The 12,805-nt window shown below is 42.7% G+C and overlaps 1 protein-coding gene across 10 annotated transcripts in view; it reads left to right on the top strand.

Annotated features, from left to right (window-relative positions):
• Nucleotides 1–12,805, top strand: part of LOC123507666 (copper-transporting ATPase 1-like) — a 30,888-nt gene that overhangs the window by 10,715 nt on the left and 7,368 nt on the right. For 5 of the 10 annotated variants that reach the window (XM_045260780.1, XM_045260778.1, XM_045260770.1 and 2 more), the window contains exons 2-21: nt 3,829–4,476; nt 4,747–4,888; nt 5,197–5,347; nt 5,753–5,983; nt 6,256–6,391; nt 6,593–6,757; nt 7,050–7,213; nt 7,385–7,546; nt 7,759–7,873; nt 8,161–8,294; nt 8,466–8,699; nt 9,011–9,151; nt 9,597–9,794; nt 10,008–10,184; nt 10,336–10,527; nt 10,866–11,025; nt 11,311–11,497; nt 11,631–11,787; nt 12,351–12,471; nt 12,617–12,804. In XM_045260780.1, the coding sequence (XP_045116715.1) occupies nt 4,131–4,476; nt 4,747–4,888; nt 5,197–5,347; nt 5,753–5,983; nt 6,256–6,391; nt 6,593–6,757; nt 7,050–7,213; nt 7,385–7,546; nt 7,759–7,873; nt 8,161–8,294; nt 8,466–8,699; nt 9,011–9,151; nt 9,597–9,794; nt 10,008–10,184; nt 10,336–10,527; nt 10,866–11,025; nt 11,311–11,497; nt 11,631–11,787; nt 12,351–12,471; nt 12,617–12,804 (3,501 nt within the window). In that variant the 5' untranslated portion in view covers nt 3,829–4,130. Of the gene's footprint in view, nt 1–2,203; nt 2,470–3,018; nt 3,364–3,828; nt 4,477–4,746; nt 4,889–5,196; nt 5,348–5,752; nt 5,984–6,255; nt 6,392–6,592; nt 6,758–7,049; nt 7,214–7,384; nt 7,547–7,758; nt 7,874–8,160; nt 8,295–8,465; nt 8,700–9,010; nt 9,152–9,596; nt 9,795–10,007; nt 10,185–10,335; nt 10,528–10,865; nt 11,026–11,310; nt 11,498–11,630; nt 11,788–12,350; nt 12,472–12,616; nt 12,805 lie in introns of those variants that run through there. The other 5 variants (XM_045260775.1, XM_045260774.1, XM_045260777.1 and 2 more) reach the window with 4 other exon arrangements.

Genomic DNA, 12,805 nt, shown 5'->3' with positions numbered 1-12,805 from the left:
ATTCAGAAACGCTTTGCTCTCTCACCACGACTGCTTTCCAAGGCCAAAGAGATGATTAGCGGGGTTTTCAAGAGTGTTTCCCTAATTAATAATGCAGAAATGTTGTTATTATGCTTGTAGAACCGTAAAAACACCTTAAAAATTCGTGTAAATTTAGGTTTGGTGAGGTTAGTTTGGATAAGGTTGGTTTAGTGAAGGTGAAGCGCAGAAGTGTTTGAGAATGCGATCATCAGTGAAAACGTCAGCTGAAGGAAAGGTAAGGAAGGTGCCGAGGTTAAGCTTCTTACTTCATCATGCCTAGTAAGGAAGATCTTCACATCCTTTCTTAGCGTGGTCGTCTATGATTTGTAGGATTAGATTAGCGAACCATGAGTTTCTTTTATCGCAGAATTCTACTTTCCTTTTTTTTTTTATCTTAGTTATCAGTGGTGTGTGAATCGCTGTTATGTTATCGCAGGTTTGCATTAGCTAAGCGAGGTGAGAGGAGGAAGAGGCGAGATTGCGCAATTCATAGTCCGTCTTCAGAAACGCTTTGCTCTCTCTCTCTCTCTCTCTCTCTCTCTCTCTCTCTCTCTCTCTCTCTCTCTCTCTCTCCACGACAGTTTTCCAAGGCCACAAACACGACTAGCTGGATTTTTAAGACAGTTTCTCTTCTTAATTAACTAAAAATATTACCAATCCATCACCAGAACCATAGAAATGCCCACAAAAACACGAGTATCTTCAACTAGAGCCTTTGGAAAGCTGTGCCGGTGAGGGAGCAAAGCGTTTCAGAATACATAGTGAGTGCGACGTGACTTTGATCGCAGATGGAGGGATCCCAGACAGCCGCGCCAAGCCTCGTGTGAGCCTTAACAAACCCTGAATAGTTACTTGGACTTAGAATGGAAGATTACATGTGCTGGGTGTGGGTGTGTTCATTCATCCGCTATCTCGGTGTTAGAGAGAGAGAGAGAGAGAGAGAGAGAGAGAGGAATAATTCAGCAGTGTAGAAAAGATATAGCACTGAGTCTTATCAATCTTCCATCATCTTCTTTCTTTTTTCTACTTTTTCTCTTCTTCTTGAGTAAAAACAGTAGTTGGGATGGTAGTAGTAGTAGTAGTAGTAGTAGTAGTAGTAGTAGTAGCAGCAGCAGCAACCTGACACGGGGGCAGTGGCCAGCTTGAAGTGTCTCTCCAAGGCCGAGGTGATAGCAGTGCCTATCCTCAGAAATCAAGGCCAAGGGTTGATCTGTTGCCAGGTGACCACCTTTCCTATGTCCTAACCTGCCATGCGCTTTGTTAGATATGGTGATAACATGAGGCAAAAAAAATGTGATAACTTGCGTGACTCTCTCTCTCTCTCTCTCTCTCTCTCTCTCTCTCTCTCTCTCTCTCTCTCTCTCTCTCTCTCTCTCTCTCTCTCTGAATCGTGTGTGTATGGAAAGTTCTGCAAATGAAAACGAATTGTATTAGGATCGTGTGTGTGTGTGTGTGTGTGTGTGTGTGTGTGGATGGACGGATGGATGGGTGGGTGTGTGATATAAACCGAGGCTTTTCAAAACAGTTTGATAGAGAGCACTTGGTAAATGGAAAAAAAAATAACTCAATCTCTCTCTCTCTCTCTCTCTCTCTCTCTCTCTCTCTCTCTCTCTCTGGTACAGCTGGTGAACATAAGCCCAACATGTGATCCTGAAAGGCCTTGGGTCCATTACACACACCATACAAGCTGTCACTCTAGTACGCAGGATGGAACCCGCAGATCGCAGCCATGAACGCACGTCTCACAAACCTAAACCTACATAACCACATTCTGCATTACACCTGTGAACTCATTTGACCTAACCTAACATAGCATAACATAACTAGACCTGGAGAAGACACCCTTGTACCCACCGCCTGTCTATGTCTGATCTCATCTCACGTCACACAGGAATCAGACAGTATAAGAACAGTGACATGAGTGGGCGGTCTATTAGATAATGGTCGAAATAATGGCGCCACAACAAAGATATCATTATGAGATTGGCCAAGATGTATACTGATTTCATGCCTGACTTGGGAACGAAAGATTATAACACTAGTCTCTCTCTCTCTCTCTCTCTCTCTCTCTCTCTCTCTCTCTCTCTCTCTCTCTCTGTTTACTATCCTTACATTTATTCTTATTATATACCCCTGGTGTCTCTGTCAATGATGATTAATGCTGGGCGAAATCCTGTCACGTGATGTTGCGTATGCGTTCTGTAATGTCGTGCTGTTGACTGTTTGTGTGTGTGTGGTGGCGCTCAGTACATCCCCTGCGTGCCAGCCAGTGTGGGAGACAAGACAGTGAAGAGATAACAGTATCGTGGAGCAATGGTGTCACAAGGAGAGCGAAAAGCAACCTGAATTTCGTACACAAGTTACAAAGTGGATATTTCTCATATGCTTCATTCGCAGCCACGCCGTCACGTAGCCGTCACCTTCACGCCATGTTTTTGAAGCCCACAGGTATATACCCGCACCTGTCCCCCATTAGGCACCAACACCTGCCGGCTTCTCAGTGGTGTGTTTGTGTGTATGTCAGCGTTTCATTAGTCAGCGCTCCGTGTAAGAGTTGTCAGCCTGCATGTTAACCCGTTCAGTTCTGAGAAGCATTTTTGTCATGAGTTTTGGACATAATTAGACGATTTTATTGACATTAGGAAGTGTCTATGGAGGTCAGACGATTAATAGCCAGTCTTCACTATTTTCCTCCCCACATAAGTTTCTAAAGCTGTATAAAATCACCAAATAGTAAGCAGAAGGAATATGAAAACGCGTCTTGGTACTGAAGGGTTTACAAGGGTTCGGGTATTGCCGCAATGTTGAGGTGACGAGAGAACGGACAGAGGAGTGGACACTGGACTGAGTGATGACTGATTGACTTGCGCACCAACAAAGCCACGGTGTGCGGAAAGACATTGGGAAGTACAGCATGTGTGTCTATCATCGTGTCGTGCCTGTGCCCTCTCTCTCTCTCTCTCTCTCTCTCTCTCTCTCTCTCTCTCTCTCTGCATAGAGAAAAAAAACCTGTCCATTAGCTACAACACTATGTATGAAAAATATATACGTATGTGGAAAAGTCCTTATTTGCCATTCCTTGAAGAGAGCACAAAGCCATGAAGGAGTGAACGAGTCACGTGTTTTGGAGGTGTTTTGACGCTCCATTCTTCAGTGTCCAGTGTATGGAAAGGAGAAAAATTAGGCAAAAGTAAAGATGGAGCAGTGATACATGGCGTGTTCATGCAAGAGTAACAGTAATGGTACCGTCATGCTTCCTTCAACAGCTGCATTGTAACTTTGTGAGTGGCGCCCCACAGCCTTGCACTGCGCTGTGCTGATTCTCACCGTCTCCAGCCAAAAGTAGGGCAGTTTTTCAGATGATTAGCATAAATCTTTACATGTGATTTGTTACTCTCACAGCAAGACTGATGTAAGTACGTACTGGTGTAAATTTAGTGAAGGGTGCTCTGTCATCATCTTATTCACAGCTATACAGAATTAATAATAATATATATATATATATATATATATATATATATATATATATATATATATATATATATATATATATATATATATTATCTTTTTTTTCCAAAGATGTATAATTTTCTTCTGTAATTTATTGCTCTCTCTCTCTCTCTCTCTCTCTCTCTCTCTCTCTCTCTCCTGTTGAACAACTTGGTATAATGATAATGATAGTTCTATGCATTGCCTCAACAAAGATAGTTTTATTTGTTATATTATTGCATTTACAAGTAGAAGTTAGTTAGGATGTCATCTATGATTGCATTGAAGGAGCATAACAAAACACCCTCTTTTTTCCAGAAGGTAGCACCAAGTTTTGGCTGATCTGTGGTGGATGCCTGTAGGGTGACCAGAGACCCACACCACCACTACCACCACCACCTCCAAGGGTAGCTAATGGCCCTAGGGAGTGGTGGGCCTAGATAATGAGCTACCATCTATACCACCCACCTGGACAGAGACCCTTGAGACCCTTGCACTGTGCCTTGCTGTGGTGACCAATAGTGATGTGCTCCCGGCAAAGACGCTGCATCGCTGGGAGTCTTGGGGCGACTCAGTAGTATTTAGTGTTTCCATACAACGCCACGCCGCACAACACAACCATGGCGAGTGCAACCTCAGTGGTCAGCATTGAGGGCATGACGTGTCAGTCATGTGTTAAGAACATTGAGGGGGTGGTGGGTAGCCTTCCTGGTGTTCACTCCATCAAGGTGGACCTGGAGGGGAAGTGCGGAACAGTGATCCATGACCCGAAGGTGGTTCTTGGTGCACAGATAGCAGATAGAATCGATGACATGGGATTTGAAGCAAAGTTGGAGAAAAGTGAGACTCAGGTGAACATGGAGGGGCAGGCCAGGCTTCCCAATGGTGACGTGAAGGTGGAGAACTTGCTGGGAGAGGCTGTCAACTGTGCCTGTGGAGACCAGCTGGTGCAGATCTCAGTTAAAGGTGAGGCTGAAGCTCTGTGTGGGAAAAGGAATCAGGAATTAGGAAGGGAAATCAAAATTCTAATAATGTAGATTAGAATTTGGAATAAGGATAAAGTGGGCAGTGGGTGGTAGATGTAGAGATTGCAGTGAAGACAAAGGAGTAATAGAAAAAGGGATATGTAATTAATGGAAATGATAATGAATGTTAGGAAGCAGATGTATATAAAAGATCATTTGAAGAAAAGGCAGTACATATACAAGAAAATTACCTAACCTTTCATCATTGCAGGCATGACTTGTAACTCCTGTGTGAAGAATATTGAGGGCAACATTGGGCAGAAGACTGGCGTGCGTTCCATCAGAGTGTCTTTAGAGAATGAGGTAGCCACTCTTATCATTTCCCCCACGGATGTCACTGCAGAAGCCATCAGGTATAGTCCTGTCTTCCTGGCTCCTCCCCAGCACACCTCCGTGCACACCTGATCTTGATGGGAAAAATTGCTAATAATTCTCCTTTATTTTATGCATGTACACATTTGAAATGCTATTCTTTAGAACACATCGTTTTATCTAATGGTTTGTGAGAAGCTTGAATCCTTTAACACATTTAATCCACTCTAAAACAACTGAAGTGGATTTCAATGTAACACATTCATGATGCCCTTCAGAAGCACCTTTCACAACATATAATTTTTTTCTAACATTCAAATAACTCTACTGAAGAGCACCATCCCCACAGGACCATGATAGACGACATGGGATTTGAAGCCACCCTGCTCCAACAGGAATCCACAACTGTGATCATTGGCATTGAGGGCATGACCTGCATGTCCTGCGTCAAAAACATTGAGTCCACTGTTGGAGAGAAGCCTGGTGTTATCATGATTAAGGTAATAAAAACATAAGACAATGAGGGAAGCTGCAAGAGGCTGTCAGGTCTACACGTGACAGTACCTGTATGAGCAAAGCTACTGAATTCCATCTGTCATCCCCCTCCATAAATTTATCTAATCTTCTTTTAAAGCTCCCTATTGACTCATCACTAACAACATGACCACTGAGTCCATTAATGTGGATCACCTTGTAAAAGTCATCCAATTTGAACATGCCTAAATTTTTTTTCTTTATTTCTTTGGAGATTGCATATATGATTTAGTCAGTAGATTATTGTTACTGCTACTACTGTTACTAATACAACACTAACTAACTCAAATTCTGCAAAGGCTTGTCATTATGAATAAAAAACATTACCAGTTGTAGTAGTACATGTTGTATTGAACTTGTGATCCCCACAGGTGAATTTGGAGGAGAAAAAGGGAGTGGTATCCATAGACCCCCAAAAGACAACCCCAGAGAAAGTTCGGGACTACATAGATGACATGGGGTTTGAGGCAACACTGGTGCTGCCTGACTCAGCCCAGGGTGAGGAGACCTGTGTGGTGTCCATCAAAGGAATGACCTGCAACTCCTGTGTCAAGAACATTGAGGGCACCATAGGGCAGAAGCCAGGTGTTGTTGCCATTAAGGTAAGGGTGTCATTCACTGTAAACATAAATTTCATCACTTTATTTCTAATGTTTTTACTGCTTTAACCGTGTAATATTTTGGTTTATAAAATGAATATTGTTTTATATTGATGTCATATATTTATATTTATTGTCTTTTTATAGTGACATAACTGAACAAGTGTTTTTGTCTTGTTACACTTTTAGTTGATTTCATAACTGAATTTTAAGTTTCTTTTATGTTGGAAGACAACAATAATGATATCTTTTGATTCACGTGGACACACTCACAGGTCAGTTTGGAGAACGAAGAAGGCACAGTGAAATACAACCCATCAGTGGTGAGTGCTGAGGCTGTGGCAGAAATGATAGATGACATGGGCTTTGAGGCAGCTCTCCAGACCTCATCAACCACCACCACCAGCAAAAGTAAGAACATAAGCTACTTTACATCTTTGTTTTGCATGACGTATTGAGGATGTATGATGTGGTCTGTCCTATCTGAAGATCCATCAGTAGGAGCTCTGAGCTCTTTCTGTAGGGAAGAGGCTGGCTGGGTGACCAGCAGACAATCATGATGAATCACACACATGTTTGCATCCTTTGTTAAGATCCTCTTCTTCATTTCAGAGAAGGAAAAATCATCCCATGAAGGAAGCGTCAGCAGCTCATGGCAGGAGAACGCAGCCTTTGAGGGTGATGAAGCAGACCTTGAGAAGTGCTTCCTGCGCATCACCGGCATGACGTGTGCCTCCTGTGTGGCAGCCATTGAGAAGCATGCCAGGAGAATACAAGGTAGGATTCCACATCCCCTCAAGGATTTGCATCCTCATGTTACTTTGCTCCACACTCCACAGACCTTTGATCTTTCTCAGGAGCTTGCTAACTTTTTTTTTTTTTAACCTTTTTTTTAGGTACAATGCTTTTTAAGATGTGATGGTTTTATGTGATATCCTCATAACTCAGTATTTATTGTCAACATTCAATCAGGAGAGTTTTTCAGTTGTGAAGATTCAGAAGAGTCACTGCTAGCAAGGATGCGAAACTTTTCTCTAGTGAATATTTAATGGCTTTTCCCCCCACACAGGTGTCCACAGCATCCTGGTGGCCCTGATGGCAGCCAAGGCAGAGGTGCGGTACGACCCGTCTGTGGTGTTGCCAGAGCAGGTAGCCAACAGCATCTCAGACCTCGGCTTTCCCTCTTCAGTGATGGAGGAGTCAGGGGCAGGTCAGGGGGAGGTGGATCTCAATGTGAGTGTATCAACCAAGACACTCTGTCCAAATGACACTTATGTTGATATGTATAATTCCATCTTTCCAACTACACTTTGATGTTATAATTCCTGTAACATGTAAATCCAGGCTTAATGGTAATGATGCAGTGTGAAGACTGTCTTTACATGTTGCTGCTTATGTCTACAGATAGGTGGCATGACCTGCTCCTCGTGTGTGTTTGCCATCGAGTCCAACGTGATGAAGTTGAGAGGGATTAAGTCAGCCGTCGTGGCGCTGGCAACTGAGCGGGGAAAGTTCCGCTTTGACCCGGCTGTCACTGGACCAAGAGACATCATAGAGTGCATCAATGTAAGCAGCTTGACTTCTCTGTGTTTCTTGATGAATTCTGATTTTACTTTGTCAGCTCCATCATATCTAGTAACAATAATAATAATGATAATGATATACAACTCATTTATTAGTTGTAACTCAGCTCTACAAAATATCAATACAAATGTCATCATTGGTTTTCACTTTGAGTAGTGAAAGAAGGTAGTGACCCCAATGCTCCTTCCTGGCAGGGCCTCGGCTTCAGTGCCTCACTCTTCACCCACGACAGCTCCAAGGCAAACTATCTTGACCACAAGAAGGAGATCATTAAGTGGAGAAATTCCTTCATAGTTTCTCTTATCTTTGGTAAGATGTTGGGTCATGATGTGATGATAATACTTTGTTTCACACCTTGCACTGCATTATATAATTAACTAATTCATTTTATACTTATTTAGTTGTTGATTCTGTTAATCCAAACATTATTACCTACTTCTGTTTGGGAAGCCAGATTCATTGTCATCCTTCATGCATCTGACTTTTATTCAGTGTATGCTCATGACCACTTGTTCTTCCACATCCCATCTTCATTTTCTAATAACCTTGCTACTTTGAACATGATGGTGAAATGCTCTGTTGGTGTGATGGTGCAGGTGTTCCGGCCATGCTGGTGATGGTGTACTTCATGGCCATGATGGAGCACATGACCCACGAGGAGATGTGCTGTGTGCTGCCCGGCCTCTCCCTGGAAAACCTGTTGCTCTTTTTGCTGGCCACTCCTGTCCAGGTAAACCCTCATCTTCATTCACTCTTATCTCCCCTCTCTATATAACTCCCTTATTGTTACCTTCTTCAATGTAGGGTTATTGATATCAATGAAACTGCAAGGAAATAAGTTTCAGTTTTATTTATTTACTCTTTTTGATACATAAACAAAGAAATGTACTTGTGTTCACAGTTTGTTGGTGGTCGTCACTTTTATATTCAAGCATTCAAGGCATTACGGCACAAGACAGCCAACATGGACGTGTTGATCATGCTGGCTACCACCATCTCTTACGTGTACTCCCTGGGTGTGGTGGTGGCTGCCATGGTGCTACAGCAGACCGCCAGCCCCATGACTTTCTTCGACACTCCCCCTATGCTTTTAGTGTTTGTCTCCCTCGGCCGCTGGCTGGAACACATTGCTAAGGTGAGGATAGATGGTTGTTGTATGTCACCATCAGAAGAGTTATTGATATCCAAATGTCTTACAGTCCTAACATGGTAGCTCTGGGAAGATGGTATAGGGCGGCAGTGATGTTTGCTATTCAGTTTTATGGTTTGACATCTCTAAATGTATTCACATTTGTGGGTCGTCCATGACAATGAATTAATGTTACTGGCTCTGCTAACATTGTTGATATGTCTCATCAATAGTTGAGGTAATGTCAAGAAGTTTGGCGTAGCATTACTGGACTGAAATGATGCCAAAAGTAACACATCACTCTTTCCTCCTCACAGGGGAAGACCTCTGAGGCCCTGGCCAAGCTGATGTCCCTGCAGGCAACAGAAGCTATTCTGGTCACACTGGATGAGAACAGTGAAGCAATTTCAGAAAAGACAATTGATGTTCAGCTGATCCAAAGAGGAGACATCCTCAAGGTAAGCCTTACCTCTCATGGTACTGCACCATCTGCCACACCATCTTTTATCTTGCTTTTCATTTTGGTCCTCCTGATTACTGTGACATTTTCCTGTTGTATAATAAACTTCAAGTAGGAGCTGACTGTCTTGCCAATCATTTGTTGTTTTCTTATGAATTTCCATATCCATTCAATATTGCAATTTATTATTTATGACTCATTACTTGGTTGCAAACATCATCATCATCATCATCATCATTCGACTAAATGATTCCTCTGTGGGAGAACAGCCTCCTCTAGCCTCCACTTTCATCTCCATTGGCTTTCATCAATACTAGGACATCCATTCAAAATTTCTAATGTAATTGCTTTTCAAGTGCATTATATAACCCCCCCAAGGTTGCCATTGCATTACTCTTATGGCCATGGATCTGTGCAGTGTGTAACTCTCAGGCTCCTTACAGGTGAAGCCAGGAGAAAAGATCCCAGTGGACGGCCGTGTTGTCTCAGGGGAGAGCCTGGCAGACGAGTCCCTCATCACCGGGGAGTCAATGCCAGTGACCAAAAAGCCCGGCTCTCAAGTCATCGGTGGTGCCATTAACCAAAATGGCCTGCTCATGATAAGAGCCACACACATTGGCAGCGACACAACGCTGGCACAGGTGGGGGACTGTCACTAGCAAAGAAGGATGTTTCAAAAGTATTTGGATAAGAAAAAGGATGTTTTTAGGTATTTATAGATTTAAAAAAGTCTGAATTATAATATTATTTATTGATAGGTTATGGACATTCAGTTTTGCTCATCTTTCATTTGAGTAGTGGAGGAGTCTCTCTGTAAGTGCTGAGTGGTGTGTCTATCCTTTTTGTTGGTACAGATAGTAAAGCTGGTGGAGGAAGCCCAGACCTCCAAAGCTCCCATCCAGCAGCTGGCTGACAAGATTGCCGGCTACTTTGTGCCCATGGTGGTCACTGTATCCTCTCTCACTCTCTTCTCCTGGGTCGTGGTGGGCTACGTCAACATTGAGTTGGTGGACGCTGACTATGTTACAAAGGTGCTTTTGTTGGTGTGACATGAGCTGAAGTCAGTATATGCTGAAGTCACTTCATTCTGATATATTTTATAGTTGCTCCTCTCTGAGACACTTCACTGATGCCAAATAGATCACTATTTATTAACTGATGTGTGGAAATGTCTTTTTTCAGGAGAAGGAAGGGTTCACAAGGATTGAGATCATCTTAGAGTTTGCCTTCCGGTGTGCCATCACAGTGCTTGCCATTGCTTGCCCCTGTGCCCTGGGTCTGGCCACTCCCACAGCAGTCATGGTGGGCACTGGGGTGGGAGCAACTAATGGCATCCTCATCAAGGGTGCTGAGCCTCTGGAAAACTCACATAAGGTAACCTCTCTTGTATGGTGGTGGCATTAGAGAAACTGCAAATTCCACCCTAGTAGATTCTACCCCACAAAAAATCTTCTGTGAAAATTTTGCCCTAAAGATTTCCTCCAGTGGTGAATTATTCCAACCTAACCTTATTTATTATGAAGATAAATGTTTAGGGGATAAAATGTTCATGTGAAAAATTTATCTAGGGTTATTTATTGTATATGGGAAGTCTGACAGGAGTGAAATGAATAGGAATGACACTCATGGACAGATATAAATGGTGATGCCTCAACTGTAACAAATGTTCAAGGAAATTCCCAAGAGCCTCACTTTGCCTTACCTTTTGACAGGTGAAAAGCATCGTATTTGACAAGACTGGGACCATAACCCGGGGCACACCAACCCTCACTATGATCTCCCTCTATGTGGATGAGTCCATCTGCTCTCTGGCACAGTTCCTTGTGGTTGTTGGGGTAGCAGAGAATAACAGTGAGCACCCTATTGCCACAGGTAAGCCACATTCATTAGCACTCACAAAGCTGTGTTCCATTAACCCCATCAATGCCATGACACATTTCCATATTCGTTCTGCTTGCTATTTGGTGATTTTATACAGCTTCAGAAACTCATGTGGGGATTGAAATAGTGAAGACTCTGGCCAGACCTTCATAGACCCTTCCTAATGTCAATACAATGGTCTAATCGTGCACAAATCTCAAGGTAAAAATGTTTCCCAGTATTGAAAGGGTTAATGAGTAAATCACATTTTTAATAAACTCCTTTTGCCCACCCAAGCCATCGCCAAGTTCTGCAAGCAAGCCTTAGGTAACCTGAATGCCAAGTGTGACGGCTTCAAGGCTGTGTCGGGCTTTGGTCTGCAGTGTGTGGTGTCAGGGACAAACCACCTCATGCAGGCAGCGAGTAATTCTGAGATGCTACTCAATGTTAAGAACCTCACCATTACATACATCAATGAGTATGGGTGAGTACTGCACCAAGGCCCTGTGATGATTGTATGAAAAGAATTTTATTAATCTTTTATAGTATGTGAGTCTTACCTGGTATTTTGAATGTTGTACAGTGTAATGAAAGTACCTCTTCCTCCTTTGTTTTAGCTTGAGCGATGTGTTGGATCATTCACCCCGGCAGCGGGAAGACATGTTCCTGATTGGTGAAGTGTTGATAGACTACTCCCATCAGCCAGGCAAGTCTGTGGATAACTCAAGCCACTCCATTATCTCAGACAACACTCAGGTCACTGAACCCTACAAGGTGAGGAGCTCCATACCATAGTGACGGAAAGAGTGCTTTTTTTTAACAAGGGAATTTTGAACACCTTTGTCTATACCTTTGGTTATGAGTAGCTGTTTGGTTTTACTACACAACACTAACAAAAGTATCAGAGAAAATACATCCATTATTAAAGGAAACAAACATCTGATTTATTATTAATATGCAGGCATTTGGGAAACATTTGAGAAACAGTTTCCATAAATGATGGATGAATGGATAGATAGATAGGTAGTGAATAGATGGATGGATGAATAAGTACATTTGAACATTTGAACATTTATTAATAACTAAGAGTTACAATTTGGAGATATATACATAATGTGAATGTAGTTAGCCTTTTTAAAGCAGAGCTTTTTAGGCAAAGTGGTAAGAAATTATATATGCAGTGTGGCAGATGGCAACAAGGATACAACATGTACAGTACATACAGTTCAGTCTCATTGATAGTAGCTAGATTAATGAATAGATGAGTGAATAGTGTCCAGTCATTTGTACTTTTCCAACTCTCATTCATACTGTACTGTATTTCTTACTCTTTCCAGGTGTTCATTGGTAACCGAGAATGGATGAAGCAGAACTCAGTGGTGGTGCCCAAGAATGTGAATGATCAAATGGTGGAACAAGAAAACCTGGGTCGTACTGCTGTCCTTGCTGCTATCAATGGTGAGCAAGCCTTGAATATGCCAAATCTTATCATATGAGAACAATTAGGAAAAAGCTTCCCAACCTTTTTCTTCCCTTATGCCAGTTATTTGCTTCTTTTTCCTCTTTCTCATTTCTTTTGCACTGTAATTCTTCCCTCCTCCAGGACAACTGATAGGCATGATGGCTGTTGCTGACGCCATAAAACCTGAGGCAGCCCTGACAGTCTATTCCCTCAAAAAGCGTGGCCTCAATGTCATCCTGCTCACCGGTGACAACCAGAAGACTGCCACAGCCATCGCCAAGCAAGTGGGCATCACCAAGGTGTTTGCTGAGGTCCTTCCTTCTCACAAGG

Source organism: Portunus trituberculatus, chromosome 23, assembly GCF_017591435.1.
Source record: "Portunus trituberculatus isolate SZX2019 chromosome 23, ASM1759143v1, whole genome shotgun sequence".
In the NCBI taxonomy this organism is placed as follows: Eukaryota; Metazoa; Arthropoda; class Malacostraca; order Decapoda; family Portunidae; genus Portunus; species Portunus trituberculatus.
Note: the sequence above shows the minus strand (reverse complement) of the source record. Positions and strands in the feature narration are given on the sequence as shown.